Below are 20,185 nucleotides of genomic sequence, written 5' to 3'. Positions count from 1 at the left end.
TCCTTGTAGTACTGATAGTGGTAGGGTGGAGGTGGCCTTGGGGCCTTAGCTGAAGCCTTTAGGGGCTGCTGCCTTCCTGCATTTGGCTGCTGCATCGTGTACTTTTCCTCGTAGGAGAAAACACTGGGCTAGCGTCATCTGTGTGTTTCTCAAGGTGTACCACAGGCAGGGAGTGAAGGACAGGACAGTGTCGAAGACGCTGCTTTCCCTCATCCCTCACCCCCCCCATTCCCCGCAATCATATCCCTCTTATACCCTCCCCTCCTCATTAACTCTCTCCAGATGGGAAGTAAGTTCGTCAGAGAGACCTGTCCATCATGAAAGACCTCTTCATGTATGTTGTCATCTACTTTACACAACTGCAAAATTCAAAGAACACAACCAATACTGCAATACAGGAGTGAAATGCAACTCTATCTTTTGTGCTCTCTCAGTACTGTCTATTAAGATGAGCAAAAGGCACAATACTCTCTGACTGAAACACACAGCACACATTTCATTATCTATTTGATATGCTCCCCAACCCAGCAGAGACCCAGCCGGTGATCTAAATGGGGGTCAGGGAGTGGTGTGTTGGGGCCTCTTATATCAGTAAGCCAGGCAAGCTCCCAGAGAGAGACCAGGAGGTGGAAATAAAGAGGGAATCTGGAAGATAGGACAGGGACATCTGGTGAGGAAGAGAATGGAGGGAGGGGAGGAGGAGAGATTGGAAGAATAGAAGAATAGGGTTGACAAAGATGGGGGCAGTAAGGAGCAGAGAGGAGGGGAATTAGGGAGAAAGGAAGAAGGGTGGATGAGAAAGAAAGAGAAAGGGAATAATGTTGCAGATTGGAGGAGGTATTGAGTTGGCAATCATTTGACTGGGAAATGGGACGTGTGTGTGTGTGTGTGTGTGTGTGTGTGTGTGTGTGTGTGTGTGTGTGTGTGTGTGTGTGTGTGTGTGTGTGTGTGTGTGTGTGTGTGTGTGTGTGTGTGTGTGTGTGTGTGTGTGTGTGTGTGTGTGTAAGGGAGGGTCTTTGTCACATCTGCAGCTCTGATGCATACCCTGGTTATTCTGGCATTGGTCCCTTTGCCATGCTTCATTAGTCACACACACACACCGAAAACGTCCAGGAATAATGACATAATCAGCAGCTGTGCCACAAGGCAGGCTGCCCCTCACAAGGTGACCAGGGACAGAAGGTTGGGGGGGGGGGAATAGAGGATCAAATGGAGTGGAGTATGCAGTTATTCTCATTTAGTATATGGCTATGGAATATGTAGTGTGTAGGAGAAATATAGTATGTGTGTGTGTGTGTATGAGAGACAAGAGAAGTCAGAGCAAAGCAACAACAAAAAATGCAAAAAATAAATACATTTAAAAATGTAAAAAGACAAGAGAAGTCAGACAACAAGGAGGTCCCATTAAGTAAGTCTACCCCATCCCTGGTGCTCCAGGCTTCAAGCACAGTTCTGCTCACTTAATAAGCACTCAAACATACACACACGGTCACATGCACACTAAAGACGGGACCTGCCATATTTTTCAAACAGAGGCCTTAAAGCTGCAGGACACTCAGTGAAGAGTGACCTGCAGCTCTCTTCTCTCCTTCATTATTTACCCTCTTTCTTTCACTTTCTACTAGAGGCTAATAACACAGAGATTGCTAATACTGTTTTGGTGCCTTAAACTAAAGTCTGCAAGGTTAACAGCTAAAACCATTTTTGTCACACACTCTCACAGCAACCTACACACACACACACACAGATTCACACATGCACACAAACACACACTCACCACACACAGACACTCACGCACACACGCACAGACACACACGCACACGCATACACACACACACACATACGGCTTTTATTGAAAACACTACACGTGTGTGTCTGCTCTGTGTCCACTGGACATGACCTTTCAATCCCACACCCCCCAGAGTTAAATGCAGGTCAGTGATATGACCCACACACACACACACAAACACACCACACCACACCAAACACACCCGCTGTGTACCAGAGAGGAATGAGAGAATGAGACAGACAGAAGGGAAGAGGACAGACATTACCCTCTTGGAAAAGAGCAAATGTGAGGGAGGAGGAGAGTGAGGGAGGAGAGTGAGGGAGCAAAGAGGAAGGAGATGTGAAGCTTAAGCAGTGCTATGGGGCACGGCAGTTGGAGAGACCCTGACCTTGGGACTATAAATCTGACATGTTTGTCAAAAATGTGTTATTCACATAGAGTGCTATTTATGTGGTCCTTTACATGTGAGATTTTTGAGTAAATGTAAGATGAAAAAAAAAATTAAAAAAATCTGTGCAAACACCTTTTAACTTGGTGCTAAAAGATTCCATCTGCAATCCAATCGCACAATGCTGGGTTGTCAATCCAAAATAATTGTACGTAAGGTAATATCGTTTTTGAATCATGAAAGAGGAAGGCATCACAAAACATTTCTGACATCTGGGACTTGAAAAATACTCATAATCTCAAAACTACATTTTGCAGATAGAACCTTACAGTCCCAAGTCTTAAAATACACCACTTTTTTAGAAGAATGCTCTTTATAGTAGAAACAAATAAATACAGGTGCCTTAGGAGAGGCATTTTGTCTTGTTTTGAGTCAATATGAAAACCTCCATCGAAGGGGTATTCACAAAAATTATAAACTTACCACATTGTATTGACGACTAGCAAGTAATTTATTGACTTTGGGTGTCAGAGACCAGACCAGTATATCAGTTTACTCATCCAGAGCTAAGCTTTAGCACGGATATAGCGTATTTGTCATGTTAGGGAAGTGAGATGAAGATGTATTACAGTTTTTTACAATCACTTTGTCACTAATTTTGGAACCTTGATGTCATTTTTCAAAACTCTAGACACAAAACTCAAAACCGATGATCAAAATGCAAATTTTTCAAAACTAACACTTTTTCCAATTGCTTGGAAAACTAAACTAAAACTTTGAACTAAAATCACTTGTTCAAAATGACACAACTTAACATCAAAGTATTACCATTTCCAAATGCAATTCACACATTACATCTGAGATGACTGTCTATTCATTTCATTACAATGATCTAAATATCAATATCTAAATATCAATTGATACAACTGCTCAAAATGATAAGGTACTGTTGCATTACTCTTAATGCATAGTTTTATGGAAACTGACAAACAATATTCCATGTTTAGATCATGAAAGTTTCAGGATAACGAGGTCCATTGACACCAATTACCATGGAACATGAACCAATTGGACTATATTATGTATGGATGTAATATTTCATCATCATTCTTTATCAGACACTGTTTCTATGGTCCCATGTACCACTTTTCCAGACGATGTTTTCAGATTTGACATTATTGTACACTCACTGGCCACTTTATTAGGTATACCTATCTAGTACTGGGTAGGACCCCCTTTTGCCACCACAACAGCCTGAATTATTCATGGTGTTGTACGTGAAGAGATGCCCTTCTGCACACCACTGTTTTAAACAGCTGTTATTTGAGCATTTGTGGCCTTTCTGTTAGCTTGAATGAGTCTGGACAATCTCCTCTGACCTCTCTCATTAACAAGGTGTTTTTGCCCACAGAAATGCCGCTCACTGAATGTGTTTTGTTTATCGCACCATTCTCTGCACCATTCTCTGTAAACTCTAGAGACTGTAGTGCGTAAAAGTCCCAGGAGGGCAGATGTTTCTGAGATACTAGAATCAACATGTGTGGCATCAACAATCATACCACGGTCAAACTGGCTTAGATTACTCATCTTGCCTGTTCTAATGTTTGGTCGAACAACGTCTAAATCTCTCTACTCTATATACTCTATATATTGAGTTGCAGGCAGCCACATGATTCGCTGTTTGAATGTAACTTTCCTTGATGAGCTAAATCAGGTCTGTAGAGCTGATGGCATGACCTATGTCATTGTGTGGGATAATGTCAGGCTCCAACCACAATTTACCACCCTGTACTTAACCCCATACTCTCCTGTCCTTAACCCGATTGAGGAATTTTTCTCCACATGGAGGTGGAAGGTACATGATAGGCGCCCTCACGAACAAGCCGCCCTTCTCCAGGCCATGGATGACGCATGCAATGACATCACGGCACACCAGTGTCAGGCCTGGATTCGCCATGCCCGAAGATTCTTCCCAAGATGTTTGGCGAATGAAAACATCCATTGTGATGTGGATGAGAACCTATGGCCAAATCCACAAGACAGGGTTGAGGGAAATATAGAAGTACAGTAATCAACCCTTTGTTTGGCTTTTTACAGTAAGCCAGGTGAGGAACACTGCAGTGATGTTTTACAGTAAGCCAGGTGAGGAACACTGCAGTGATGTTTTACAGTAAGCCAGGTGAGGAACACTGCAGTGATGTTTTACAGTAAGCCAGGTGAGGAACACTGCAGTGTAATAAAATTTGATTTGATTTGATTTGATGTTTTACTGTAGTTTTTTTCTTTTTTGGTAGCTAATTATTTTTGCTTTGATTCAAAGAAACCTATGTTGTGATTTTATTGTATTTTATCAATAAATGTCAGATTTTGTTCAATGATTCCAGTGCCCGTAATATTCTCTCTACTAGTCATTTTACAGTGATGTATTTACATGTAGTAGCATATTGAAACATGTATCACATATTTTGTACTACAATATTTAATGATTGTACGAACAACTACACAGTGAAACTATCGGTATCTTGTGTGTGGGTGATCTAAATTAATGTTACTATGGTATTTCATGATAAATGAGTTATTTGAACCAATGATTCTGTAAGTGCAAGGTTTCTTTAAAGTTATGAATGCACAATGCAATGTTTTGAACATGGGACAGCCTGTGTTACAAGTGATGACCGTTTTGAGTTTTGTGTCTAGAGTTTTGAAAAATGACCACTAGGTTCTGAAATTAGTGCCAAAGTGATTGTAAAAAAAACTGTGATAAAGTTGATGATAAGACTAGAAAGAAGGAAGGGGGGGGGGGGCTCCCGAGTGGAGCAGTAGCTGTGCCACTAGAGATCCTGGTTCGAGTCCAGGCTCTGTCGCAGCCGGCCGCGACTGGGAGACCCATGGGGCAGCGGGCTAGGGGAGGGCTTGGCCAGCAGGGATGCTCTTGTCCCATTGCGCTCTAGCAACTCCTATGACAGTACACGGTTGCCAGGTGTACGGTGTTTGCTCCAACACATTGGTGCGGCTGGCTTTCGGGTTAAACCTGTTGCGACTCTAGGGGCAGTATTTTCATTTTTGGAAAACAAATGTTCCCGTTTTAAACGGGATATTTTGTCAGGACAAGATGCTAGAATATGCATATAATTGAAATCTTTGGATAGGAAACACTCTAACATTTCCAAAACTGTAAAGATATTGTCTGTGAGTATAACAGAACTGATGTTGCAGGCAAAAACCTGAGAAAAATCCAATCTTGAAGTGCCCCAGGTTTTGAAAGCGCTGCATTTCAATGAGTCCCTATTGAGCTGTGAACGTGCCATCAACGAGCTTACGCTTTCTACGCATTCCCCAAGGTGTCTATGGCATTGTGACGTAGTTTTACGCATTTATGTTGAAGAATAGCCGTAGGCGGCTACATTGCGTAAGTGGTCACATGGTGGCTCCGAGAGAGATTCTCGCGTAAAATACAGAGGTAGCCATTACTCCAATCGGTCCTACTGAAAAACGAATTGTCCCGACAGATATATTATCAAATAGATATTAGAAAAGCACCTTAAGGATTGATTATAAACAACGTTTGCCATTTTTCTGTCGATATTATGGAGCTAATTTGGAATATATTTCGGCTTTGTGGTGACAGCAATTTCCGGGCGATTTCTCAGCCAAACGTGAAGAACAAACGGAGCTATTTCGCCTACAAAAATACTCTTTTGGGAAAAAATGAACTTTGGCTATCTACCTGGGAGTCTCGTGAGTGAAAACATCCGAAGTTCATCAAAGGTAAACAATTTAATTTGATTGCTATTCTGATTTTCGTGACAAGGTTGCCTGCTGCTAGCAAGGCATAATGCTATGCTAGTCTTTGATAAACTTACACAAATGCTTGTCTAGCGTTGGCTGTAAAGCATATTTTGAAAATCTGAGATGACAGGGTGATTAACAAAAGGCTACGCTGTGTTCCAATATATTTCACTTGTGATTTTCATGAATAGGAAGATTTTCTAGGAAGATTTATGTCTGTTGCGTTATGCTAATTAGTGTCAGGCGATGATTACGCTCCCGGACCCGGGTTTGAGAGTCACAAGAAGTTTTAAGCGGACAGTTGCAGCGATGGGAGTTGCAGCGATGGGACAACACTGTAACTACCAATTGGTTACCATGGAATTGGGAGAAAAAAAAGAAAGAAAGAAAGAAAGAAAGAAAGAAGGAAGGGTTTTCTCTTTATTTAATCATTATATGTCTGTATGTTTCTGTTGTAATTGAAATAATTTTAACATTCTTTGCTAGATAGAACCTTCTGACCAAAGCCAGATTGACATTTCAGAGCCATATCGAGATTCCATCCCGCTAAAAAAGTTAATTTACTTAGGATTTTAATGCTCTGCACTTTAGTAACATTCCGGGTTAGGACCTTAATGGGTTATGAAAGAAGAATTCACTACAAAACCTTTCTGAGATCTGGAATTTGAAAACTGTCATGCTCAATATCTCAGAACTATGCTTGTTCATATAAAACCTTATAGTTATAGTCCCAAGGTCTCAAGACAGCATCTGGTCTTAGCCTCTCTTAAGGTACCATTAAGTGTATTAGTGAGACGGGAGTGTATTAGTGGAGCACAGTGACAGATCAGAATATCATCAAACAAGAAAAAGCACAGACCTGTGTGTGTGTGTGTGCGTGTCTTGTGAGTCAGAGATGTGAAGTGTAGATAGAAAAATACTGGATGTGTATCTAGATGCCCCCAAGACCCTTTTCTATAGATAACTTCCCTTCCTTCTCCTTGGGGGCATCTAGATACAAATCCAGTATATTTCTATCTACATCTCACATCTTTGACTCACAGGGCGCGCACACACACACACACACACACACACACACACACACACACACACACACACACACACACACACACACACACACACACACACACACACACACACACACACACACACACACACACACACACACACACACACACACACACACACACCAGACAGACAAAACACCCTCACACGCATGCACTGGCAGACTTCACACGGGCCAAGGCAGTTCGTTTGTGTCGGCGTGGTGTATTTGCATCGCTGGGCAAATTTTTCTTGTGCTCCTCTGTAATCAGCTCTTATATCTCCCAGACACCTGCCGCGAAAAACCTTAATATGCAAAACGTCTACACCCTCCTCCCCCACACCCACGTACCAGCTCCTCAGTCAATAGAAGACTTATTCACCTGCACCATCTCTTTCTCTCCCACTCTCTCCCTCTCCCTCTCTCTGTCTGCTTGCAAATTTCTACATTCATGTATGTAAATTGAGAGTTCCCTAACCCAGGCCAAGGCTAGTTTCCTGGTACAGGAGAAGAATGCCTGGTCTGTCTTGTCTGATTTGAGTTGGGGAACTTGGGTTGCTGTTATGCTGTACATTTTGGCCTTATGACTTCATATGGAAGTGCTTCTGTTCCTTTTAGAGTAGTTCAAATCCCAAAGTGGGCCAAGAGTGTATGGGGAGGTGTGTGTGTGTTTATGTGTATGTGTGTGGGTGTGAGGAGAGAAGAAGAGCCCCAACAGACACATAACGGACATAGGAGTGGGAGAGAGAGGCACTTTAAATGTGAGCGCTGCAGAATTCCCCTACCACAAGGGCACTCTCCGCAAAGCGTTGTCTTTCTCTCCTCTTATCCTTCTTTCTCGCTCTCTGCCCCTTTTCTCCCCCTTTTCATCTTCTTTCTTTTCCCCCAGCTCTCCACCGACATCGCTCCCTTTTCTATCCATCTCCCTCTCTGCCCGTCTTTTTTCTCTCTCTCCCTCTTCCTTTTGCTAAAACAGTGGGACGCTTAACCTTGACAACAGTGAGAATTTCCCTCCTGAAAGTGACACATAAACACACACACATGCACACACACACACACTGGAGAAGTGCTTCGCCAGCACGGCGGCCGGTCCAAGGGACGGCTGTACCCTTCGAGGTGAGCAGGACACTGGGAAATGCAGCAACAACAAAACACACACACACACTACTCCAGGCCATTCTCAGCTGCAGACTTTTAAAGGCCTATTGTGAGCTGACATTGAAGGCATATTGTGCTGGACTTGATGTTCTGCCACGTTTCATAAGCCTTAAGAACACCCTTACTGTAGTTCTCTCTCTCAGGGAACACAAGAGGGTGTTTTTTAATTAGCTTTTTTTGTTTTTGATAAGTCATTGAGTTGTTGATTGGATATACAGTGTCTGGATGTTTTTACCCACGGAGTTGCAGGACTGATGGCAGGTTGACTTGTCTGGTTTGGCTAGCTAGCTAGCTATTTTTTGCATTTAAAATATGCATCCCAGCACTGGGTGCTTCTTGATCAATGAAACCTGACTGCATTACTGAAATGGCAGAGAGCTCTTAGGGAGGATAACGACTGCTCTGGACTGATGTGTGCTGGGCTGTTAGCGCTGTAGCAGCCGCAGAGGAACCACCCAAGTAGGTGCTACACGTTAGTTGTGGAGGACTATCAAGTCCAGGCTACAGAGAGGCTGAGCGGAGGGCGACATCAGGGTCAGCAAGCCAACTCCATCACCCTCGTCTGGAATCAACTCCATCACCATCATCTAGCATCACCCCCATCACCATCATCTAACTCAGTTTAGGAGCCTGGGATTGCTGATCTTCTGAGGGAGGCCTGCTCTAGACTATGACAATGTAGTCCTGTCCTTTGTATTGTTACGTGTTATATGTGTAACCCAAGTAAGACTAGTAGGCTAGGTCTACTGTGTAGGCTAGGTCTACTGTGTAGGCTAGGCATACTAGGTCATACTTGCAAACATTAGCAAAAGTTTAAGTTTAACCTGGACCTCCGTCTCAAAACGCAGATCAGTCAATTCAAATCATTGACGTAGTTACACGTGGTCTAAAGCTATGTTAGCTGTTCTCATCAGATAACCTGCCAGATGTAGCCCTTTCCTAACCTGCACAGATTACCGTGATTATATCCGGTTCAAATTCCATAACAGCCCATTCAAATCGTTGACGTAGTTGGATGTGATCCAACACTTGTTCATGAAAATGCACTTAACAGAAGTCCAACGGCACGTTCTGATATCAAATGTGTTTGACTGATTGGTCATACGCCTCAGTGTAGAGCCCCTTCCCACTGGGCAAACATATGTTGAATCAACATTGTTTCCACGTTATTTCAACCCACCAAAAACTATGTGATGATGTTGAATCAACATGAAAACCTGATTGGATTTGCAAAAGGTTATCACCGTAAGGGCATTTCATATTGTTATCACCCAACATTGAGCTATTTCTGAAACTATCTGCCGCCATTGTCGCAACCCCTATTACCAGCCTGTTCAACCTCTCTTTCATATCGTCTGAGATCCCCAAGGATTGGAAAGCTGCCGCAGTCATCCCCCTCTTCAAAGGGGGAGACACCCTGGACCCAAACTGTTACAGACCTATATCCATCCTGCCCTGCCTATCTAAGGTCTTCGAAAGCCAAGTCAACAAACAGGTCACTGACCATCTCGAATCCCACCGTACCTTCTCCGCTGTGCAATCTGGTTTCCGAACCGGTCACGGGTGCACCTCAGCCACGCTCAAGGTACTAAACGATATCATAACCGCCATCGATAAAAGACAGTACTGTGCAGCCGTCTTCATCGACCTTGCCAAGGCTTTCGACTCTGTCAATCACCATATTCTTATCGGCAGACTCAGTAGCCTCGGTTTTTCTGATGACTGCCGTGCCTGGTTCACCAACTACTTTGCAGACAGAGTTCAGTGTGTCAAATCGTAGGGCATACTATCCGGTCCTCTGGCAGTCTCTATGGGGGTGCCACAGGGTTCAATTCTCGGGCCGACTCTTTTCTCTGTATATATCAATGATGTTGCTCTTGCTGCGGGCGATTCCCTGATCCACCTCTACGCAGACGACACCATTCTATATACCTCCGGCCCGTCCTTGGACACTATCTAATCTCCAAACGAGCTTCAATGCCATACAACACTCCTTCCGTGGCCTCCAACTGCTCTTAAACGCTAGTAAAACCAAATGCATGCTTTTCAACTGTTTGCTGCCTGCACCCGCACGCCTGACTAGCATCACCACCCTGGATGGTTCCGACCTTGAATATGTGGACATCTATAAGTACCTAGGTGTCTGGCTAGACTGTAAACTCTCCTTCCAGACTCATATCAAACATCTCCAATCGAAAATCAAATCTAGAGTCGGCTTTCTATTCCGCAACAAAGCCTCCTTCACTCACGCCGCCAAACTTACCCTAGTAAAACTGACTATCCTACCGATCCTCGACTTCGGCGATGTCATCTACAAAATAGCTTCCAACACTCTACTCAGCAAACTGGATGCAGTTTATCACAGTGCCATCCGTTTTGTCACTAAAGCACCTTATACCACCCACCACTGCGACCTGTATGCTCTAGTCGGCTGGCCCTCGCTACATATTCGTCGCCAGACCCACTGGCTCCAGGTCATCTACAAGTCCATGCTAGGTAAAGCTCCGCCTTATCTCATTTCACTGGTCACGATGGCAACACCCACCTGTAGCATGCGCTCCAGCAGGTGTATCTCACTGATCATCCCTAAAGCCAACACCTCAATTGGCCGCCTTTCGTTCCAGTTCTCTGCTGCCTGTGACTGGAACGAATTGCAAAAATCGCTGAAGTTGGAGACTTTTATCTCCTTCACCAACTTCAAACATCTACTATCTGAGCAGCTAACCAATCGCTGCAGCTGTACATAGTCTATCGGTAAATAGACCAACCATTTTTACCTACCTCATCCCCATACTGTTTTTATTTATTTACTTCTCTGCTCTTTTGCACACCAATATCTCTACCTGTACATGACCATCTGATCATTTATCACTCCAGTGTTAATCTGAAAAATTGTAATTATTCGCCTACCTCCTCATGCCTTTTGCACACAATGTATATAGACTCTTTTTTTTCTACTGTGTTATTGACTTGTTAATTGTTTACTCCATGTGTAACTCTGTGTTCTCTGTTCACACTGCTATGCTTTATCTTGGCCAGGTCGCAGTTGCAAATGAGAACTTGTTCTCAACTAGCCTACCTGGTTAAATAAAGGTGAAAAAAAAAAAAAAAAAAAAAACGTGAATTTTTTTGTTGATTCAGGATGATTTCACGTTAGTGAAATCAACCACGTGTAAATCAAAACTAGACGTTGAACTGATGTCTGTGCCCAGTGGTTAGCTCCTCGTATTTGTCGCAGATTGTAGCAAGGGTGCGAATTCCACATGTTTGTCCCCCCCCCGCCCTTTGAAATGTATAATTACGTTCATACGTTCATAGTTTTTGAGTGTGTTGAGAAGAAATGTGTAGCGAAAACCTTAAATTAAGATTATGAATACATTTAATGAGGAGCTTCTTGTTGGAGTCCCTCTTGCAGACCGACACATACAGTCGGCACTGGCACTGCTACATAAATCATCATTGCTACTATAGGCTATAGGCTATGTTACATAAATGTTTTATATGTATAATAATATTAATCCACTTTTTCACATATGGGTTATTTTAATCAAGGATCAATGACCAACAGTGAACAGTGTTTTCCTTCACAAAAATTCTTGACGCGAGGGGGGCTCAAACCCACAGTTAATGTGGCCTGTCAATGAAGCAATGATGAAGACGGTATATGACAACTTAAATGTTGTATAGACCTACTTTATATTTTTTTCCTTAAAAGCGCATGTAAAGTATATCTGAAACGGATGATCAAAAACGTGGGATTTTGTCATATACCTGTATGTGAAAACTTCTAACGTTAGTAGCTAGCAGCCTAGTCAAGGATCTTGAAATATTGGTACTCTACACTTGAGACAGACCAAGTAGAACAAAAGTATCATTGTCAGCTAGTGAGGTTACCATAGGCCTAACGTGTGCCAGGTTATCTGGTGAGACCAGCTCCAATGTAACGTTCTATCACATGCAATGACATTGACAATTGTAATTGGCTGATGCCAATGACAAGGGGGTCCAGGCGAAATTGTAAACTTTTTCTAATGTTCCGAAGTATGGACCTACTACGTTTATGTGTGTTAGTTTCTTAACTATTTATTTAAGAGGACCACAATTCATCCTTGATGATTTTAAATCCATGCACGTGTGATTGTATTGTGTTTTAAATTGTCAAAGCAATCTATCTAGTCCACTAAGGGGAACTCACCCTTTCCAGGTAGTGTATGTATACTGTATGTTTGGTCTCAGGACAAAAAATACTGAGTGAGCTGACAGGTAGTGAGTAGTACTGAATAAGTGTCGCACTAAACGGTGTCCTACCTCAACAACATTAGCCTTATTAAACTGTGCATCACATTAGTTTTCAGGCGAGGCTATTGTCGCACAGCAGTAAATGGGTGACGCACTAAAAGCGGTTCTACCTCAAAGTCGTTGGCCTTGTTGTAGTGCATGTTGAGGGCTCGGTAGAGCTCGCAGTCGCGGCTGACGCTCATCTCCTCCACTCCGGTGACACCGTCGTTGATGGCCTGCCGGGCAAACTTCTCCATCTGGATGTAGTAGAACTCTCGGAAGTTACTGAACCACTTGATGAGCTGGGACGTGATGCAGCGGTTAAACTACAGGAGAGGAGAGAGAGGAGAGAGGCTTTAATAATAAGGATTATACGACAGTACTGTTAGAATGCATTTTTTCACACTATAGAAGTTAACAGGATTGGGATCAAATCAGAATTTTGGAATGAACCTCAATTCAACTCATGAGTTTGTGACAGGAAATATAATTTAATTCAGTGCAATTCAATGAAATTGCACTCAGTCATAGAACATGAGTTTTTCATTGAATCTAACAGGTCACACTTCCAGACACCAAAGAACATGTCACTTTTATCTAGCACCAAAGACCATATCACTTAGAAACAATGTTCATATACGTTTTTAACCTTAGTGTGTGGAAAGGCAATTATATTTTCTCGACAAACAATGCAGTTATATTAGACGCTACCTTATTGTGTTATGTATTCTAAAGCCACAATCTGTGATTGGGGCAAAGATTTTGTGGACATGTACTTTTTGGATGTAATGTAAACCCATTGATTCTTGGAGAATGTAACCCCCCCCACCCCCCATGGTTACAAACAATACAAATGTAAACCAATTTAAAACATATGGGACAATAGCTCTATCACTTAACATAGACTTGTTCCCAAAAATGTTAGCTAAAACTCAGCTGGGTGTTTAACATGCAGCTAAGCTAATGACGGCAATTTGGCCCAATAGTCCTTGCATCCAAAGCCTTGTTAGTGAATTGGAGGGTGGGCAGTAACATTATTCAGATCACATCTCTAAGCTTTTTGTGACAAGAAGCCATTTTGTCTTGATTTTCAAATGATGTATTTTAGGTTAAACGAATGCATTCTGGGAAATGTAGTATTTACCCCATATTAAACTAAATGTAGGTGATTCATGAAATATAACAACTTAGGATAATATTTGCATTCAGATTTTGTTTTTCTTGATCATTAATTTGAAGAGTTTGTCCTGAAAATTGTACAAGATGTTTATTTGTATAGACTAGACCTAATATAATAGAAGAGGCATTTGAATTTCAGTTTAACTGAATTAAATTATATTTCCTTTAATTGAAATTGTGATTCTGATCGTTTTTACTACATCAAATTCAATTCAAATTCAAGAATTGAATTGGAATTCAGGAGGCATTCTCAATTCAATTCTGAATTGAGCCCAACCCTGGTAGTTACTGTGAGAGATAAAGGGTCAGAGAGATTTTAAATAATAAATATCATAATTATGAAAATAATTATTTAATAAATAATGGTTATTTATTTAACCTGGATAATTAATTGACATCATGATAATACCAACACTGATAATATTGGATTATTTTATTTGACATTATAAAGTATATAGGGCCACATTATTGTGCAGAACCAATTGCTTTAAGGCTTTCTGGGCTCTGTGATGAAGACATCAATGTTGAGCGTAGTTAAGGGGGCATAGGGGGATTCATATCACATCAGGGAGCCTGGAGGCAGGATGATAACAGAGAGAGAGATACAAGACAAGAGAGAGAAAGACCGCAGCAGGACTAAGAGAGAGAAGATAATAAAGAGAGACATAAAGTAAGACAGAAGGAGAGAGAAAAAAGAGCAAGCGTGTGTGTCTGTTACTCTTTTCCCTGAGGGACCGGACCTCCCCCTATCATAACCGGGGCTGGGAGGGGAGCGACCACAAACACATAATTGACCAGGAAAACGATTAAGTCTTCATCTAAATCTCCCTTGCCCGCAGGGGGCTCAAACATGTACTTAACCCCATTCACCATTTACCCTGCACTGCACCCTGCTTCTCCAGACCTCTCAGGCTACAAGAAAAGAAAAGAAAGTGGGAAAAGGAAAAAAAAAAGTGAGGGAGAGAGGAATAGAGAGAGAGAGATGATGAGTGCTGAGAAGGTCTGGCTATCTGATCTGTGTGGCTGCATGGATTCAATAGGACATAAACCTATTAAAGGCCTAGTGGCGCTGGAGCTGTCTTCCGTTTTGCCTCGCTACTGAAAACACATTGTCCAAACAGCCAGACAGGGAGATAAGGACCTCAGGGCCCAGCACAGTCCCCAGCCTGGACAGTCACACACACACATATGCACACACATGCACACATGCACGCATCCCTCAAAACCCTTTACCTCAGCCCTCAGCCCCCCCAAAATCCTTTAACTTATTCCTCAGCCCTTCCCCCTCCCCTAAAAGCCGTACACCCCCCCTATCCCCCTATCCCTGCCCCGCCCCTACACCAACTCCCCCACTCTCACCCTCCACCCCTCCTCTCTGCTCTTTTTGTGATTCTGTTAGAATAGGAGACAAAACGTTACTAAATGCTGAGCAGCCACTCGCTGGGGTGGGAGAGCGGTTTTGACATGGAGATTAGGCTCTGGCTATTGTTCCAGAACACATTCTCATCTGATCCGGGCCGACACACACACACACACATGCACACACACTAGCGCAGGCTCACACACGGCCTCATTTGAGCTAGGCATAGGCTGGGACAGAGAAGAAGGAGAGAGCAAAAAAGGGAGAGATAAAATGAGATGAGAGAGAGAGTATGAGAGGGAGAGAATGAGAGAGAAAGGGACTGGAGGGGGGAAAGGAGGGGTCACTCTTTTCTGGAATGGTCTGTGGGTGACATAATGGGAGGAGGACTGAAAGAGTATGTCTGCCTGACATTGTTTGGCATGGTCGGGTGGCGAGGGGAATGGGTGGGGGTGAGGGATTGGGTGGGGAGAGGGGAGGGGAGGGGTGGGGGCAGAGCGACGAGGCCTAAAGTGCAGGGTTAGCAGAACAGCGGGCGGGTTAGAGTTAGGAGGGGGAGGGAGAGGGGTGTAGAGAACTGCAGGGCTGGACAATAGACCTGGGCAGTATAGGAACGTGAGCTGTCAGCAAGCAAGGCTCATGACATCGAAGTGTCAAACAAACAAACTACTGACTCTTACAATTACACACACACAGGGGCTATTACTGTACACAGGCAAGAACCAACATCCACAACACAGACTCTGAGACACACACACTCATGCACATACATTTGCGAGTTCACTATCACAGATACGTCACTACTCAGACACATCACTCTCTCTTGGATGGGTTGGAGTGTGTGTGTGCGTGCGTGTGTGCATGTGTGCGTGCATGCGTGTGTGTTTGCGTGTGTGTGTGTGTGTGTGTGTGTGTGTGTGTGTGTGTGTGTGTGTGTGTGTGTGTGTGTGTGTGTGTGTGTGTGTGTGTGTGTGTGTGTGTGTGTGTGTGTGTGTGTGTGTGTGTGTGTGTGTGTGTGATTGAGGGCTGCATACTGAGATTAAAGTCAGTGAAAGAGATGTCATCACTCACACTGGAGACCTTTAGTGTCACTTCAGCCCTCTGACTGATAGACTTGTCACTTTGGACAGGGATGGCTTTCATTATACAGGCTAGGCTTTATACCTCAACATCTATCTGACACAAAGCATGGTTAAATCTACTGTATGGAATATCTACTGTACGCGGATGAAATGTGGTTTAATCACACGTTACATGTATACAGAGAGAGAGAAAGAGAGAGATTCAATGTGTGTCTACTAAAAGTCTTTGTTGCTAAAAATCAGGTACCCATTCTTGTTTAATTAAGTTGCTTGTGGGGGGATAAATATCCCCTGATATCAGCTAGGGACCAGAGTGTTCAGTGGTCCGTCAGTGTTCTGTCGGGGGGAACTATTTCAAAGCAACACATCACCGGGACTCCTAAATCTGAGCCAAGAGAGACATGAGATGTCCATGGCCTGTTGGAGTGTGTGTGTGCGCCTGTATGTGTAGGCGTGATTAGCTAAGAGGGGAACGAGAGACAAACGGTGAGAGCGTATTTCTCACACTCACACTCGAGAGCCTACAAAAGGTCAACCTTAAGCGTTAACTATAAAGGAACAAAACAAACACACGCTTCCCTACCATGCAACCTACATAAAACTATGCACACAGCGCCAGAGAGGGAAAACACTCTTGTCCCAACGATTAAGCTCTTTTCAACACCGAAACAAAATCCTACTCATTATCTGTAAGACAACAGGGACATTCACTATACATACAAAGGTATGTGGACACCACTTCAAATTAGTGGATTTAGTCTATTTCAGCAAGACTAGTTGCTGACAGGGGTATAAGATTGAGTACACAGCCATGCAATCTCCATAGACAAACATTGGCAGTAGAAAAGCCTTACTGAAGAGCTCAATTACTTTCAATGTGGCACCATCGTATGATGTCATCTTTCCAACATGTCAGTTTGTAAAATTTCTGCCCTGCTAGAGTTGCCCCGGTCAACTGTAAGTGCTGTTTTTGTGAAGTGGAAACGTCTAGGAGCAGCAACGGCTCAGTCACAAAGTGGTAGGCCACATAAGCTCACAGAATGGGATCGCCGAGTCCTGAAGCAGGTAAAAATCAATCCAAACTGCCTCTGGAAGCAAAGTCAGCACAATAACTGTTCATTAGGGTGCACAAGCCTAAGATCATCATGTGCAATGGAGTGGTGTAAAGCTCACCGCCATCAGACTCTGGAGCAGTGAACATGCGTTCTCTGGAGTGCTGAACCACGCTTTACCATCTGGCAGTCCGATGGACAAATCTGGGTTTGGCGGATGCCAGCAGAATTTATTTAAAATTTAACCTTCATTTAACTAGGCAAGTCAGTTAAGAACATATTCTGATTTACAAAACAGTCTACAGGGGAACAGTGGGTTAACTGCCTTGTTCAGGGGCAGAACGATAGATTTTTACCTTGTCAGCTCAGGGATTCGATACAGCAAACTTTCTGTTACTGGCCCAATGCTCTAACCACCAGGCTGCCTGACGTTCCAATGTATAGTGCCAACTGTTTGATGGAGAATGAATAATGGTCTGGGGCTGTTTTTCATGGTTCGGTCTAGGCTCCTTAGTTCCAGTGAAGTGAAATCGTAACGCTACAGCATACAAGATAGATCATGTAGATCATTCTGTGCTTCCATCTTTGTGGCAACAGTTTGGGAAAGGTTGCTTCCTGTTTCAGCACGACAATGCCCCCATGCACAAGGCGAGGTCCATACAGAAACGGTTTGTCAAGATCAGAGTGGTAGAACTTGACTGGCCTGCACAGAGCCCTGACCTCAACCCCATCGAACCTTTGGAATTAATTGGAACATCGACTGCTAGCCAGGCCTAATCGCCCAACATCAGTGCCCAACCTCACTAATGCTGTTGTGGATGAATGAAAGCAAGTCCCTGCAGCAGTGTTCCAACATCTCGTGAAAAGCCTTCCTAGAAGAGTGGAGGCTGTTGGGACAGCAAAAGGGGGACCAACTCCATATTAATACCCATGATTTTGGAATGAGATTTTCGACCAGCAGATGTCCATATATTGTTAGTCATGTATTGTACATGTCATAATCTTATCCAGTAATATTTTAGAGAGCTGCTGAGTAAATTTAGGTCATGTTAAATCATGTTAAATCCCCATTCTGTATTATCAGTGATCGTTGTCGTATGACATTACAAATACAGCAGACTGCAAGACCTCAAAGGAGAGAGACACACCAACAAGGTGTCTCCTGCACATTGTGATGACATTGACAGTAAAGTCAAAGTCACCCAGCAGCTCTGCTCTGGACAGACAAACAGGTACACTCTGCTCTGCGTCCATCTAGCTCCCTGCCTTCCAAACAATGGAGAGGAGGAAGAATCCATACACATGACCTCTGACCAACAAGCTATTTGAAAAACAACAAGAGGAACAGAAAGAGAAGCGGCCCGTCCCTCTCTGCCTAAAGCCCATCCATAGTCATCAGGGCTTTCTACTGCTTCCTGTTTTTGCAGGGGTGAATTGTGGGAGATAATCTCTCGTTGTCTATTGGCTGACTCTACAAAAACCAGCCCTGAAATCCAGCGCCTGGCTTTTCGTCGTGCGGGGGGAGGATGCCACACCATCAGCGGAAAAAAAGAAAAGACAAGGAATGACATGTAAAAGGAAAAACCTCCTGACCTCATCCACTCCATAGCACGACTTGTACAAATACTGAGGCCAGTGTGCCGAATACACACAAAGGCCTGGCAGAAGGAGAGATAAAGAGATGAAGTGAAAGAGAAAGAGCGAGAGAGAGAGAGTGAGAGAGAGAGAGAGAGAGAGAGAGAGAGAGAGAGAGAGAGAGAGAGAGAGAGAGAGAGAGAGAAAAACGAGAGAGGGAAAGAGGGTTGTGGGGGCAGTGTGTGTCCAAAACAATTGCTTTCATGAAAAGAAAGAGAAAGAGAGAGAAAGAGAGAGAAAGATTCACAACAGAATCAGTTTGGGACATCCTTGTTTGTGTATTCAGCGTTCATTTATGACCCCAACATTTTAAAACAACACTGACATTTATTCTCTCTGACATCACATCAACTTCATATTTTCTCAAGTAACGTCTGAAATATGGAAACCAAACATAACGCTAAGATTGTGTTTAGCCTATTATTCATCCATCACACCATAACAATAACCTATGTATGACCTGTCTGGGCATTTGTCAAAACAGAGAAGCTGGTAATTGGCGATCAATACTAATGGCTAACTGAACCATGTCAAAGCACACAAGTTAATCCATCATGGTGTGTAGTGTAAGGATAGCGTAATGCTAAACTGTTGCAGTGAAAACAACAATCACAGTATGTTTCAACTGTCACAACATTTACCTATCAGGTCAGTAGTAAGAACGTTCTTCCACCATCCCTAGTAAACCAGCGCCAAGACGGCGCAGCATCACGCCATTGTCGGGCCAACCCACTTCCCACGATCATTCGATTTAGTATTTGTATTTACTATTTGTATTTACTATGGATTAGCTGCTGCCAACACCTCTGTTGGTATGTCTTGTGGGGTATGCATGAGTGTCTGAGCTGTGTGTTAGTCGTTCCTGATTATACCTGGATTATTTTGGAGAGTCTCCATTAAAGAACACCCACTGTGTTCTGTTAGACAGGTAACACTTTATTCTCAATATAGCAGGAGGTGTAAAGCCATAACACATATTTTTTTCCAGAAGCAGACTACAATCGATAATGTCAAAAGCCGCACTGAAGTCTAACAAAACAGCCCAGGACAATATTTTTATCACCCATTTCTCTCAACCAATCATCAGTAATTTGTGTAAATGCTGTGCTTGTTGAATGTCCTTCCCTACAGGCGTGCTGAAAGTCTGTTGTCAATTTATTTATTGTAAAATAGCGTTGTATCTGGTCAAACACCATATTTTCCATAACTTTCCTAAGGATTGGTAACACTTCACACTTCACACACTCCGTGCAGGCCTCGATCTAGGAGTATGGGTAGGTAGGACGGCAGCACACACAGGTACCCCCAGCGATGAAGGTGAAGGCTCCAACGTGGCGAAAATATTCGTTGTTTGTATCGGTTCCAGGCCTCTCGTTGGGAGTGTAGGCTGCTTTGTGGCAGGCCACTCTCTTCCGCTTCCACAGTCTTGT

General features: G+C 43.3%; 1 protein-coding gene across 1 annotated transcript in view; it reads right to left on the bottom strand.

Annotated features, from left to right (window-relative positions):
* LOC123991019 (prospero homeobox protein 1-like) overlaps positions 1-20,185 on the bottom strand; it is a 47,750-nt gene that overhangs the window by 9,303 nt on the left and 18,262 nt on the right. Inside the window, exon 4 of the mRNA XM_046292129.1 lies at positions 12,579-12,773. Coding sequence (XP_046148085.1) covers positions 12,579-12,773 — 195 coding nt within the window. The remainder of the gene's footprint in view (positions 1-12,578; positions 12,774-20,185) is intronic.

Source organism: Oncorhynchus gorbuscha, linkage group LG12 (assembly GCF_021184085.1).
Source record: "Oncorhynchus gorbuscha isolate QuinsamMale2020 ecotype Even-year linkage group LG12, OgorEven_v1.0, whole genome shotgun sequence".
Lineage (NCBI taxonomy): Eukaryota > Metazoa > Chordata > Actinopteri > Salmoniformes > Salmonidae > Oncorhynchus > Oncorhynchus gorbuscha.
Note: the sequence above shows the minus strand (reverse complement) of the source record. Positions and strands in the feature narration are given on the sequence as shown.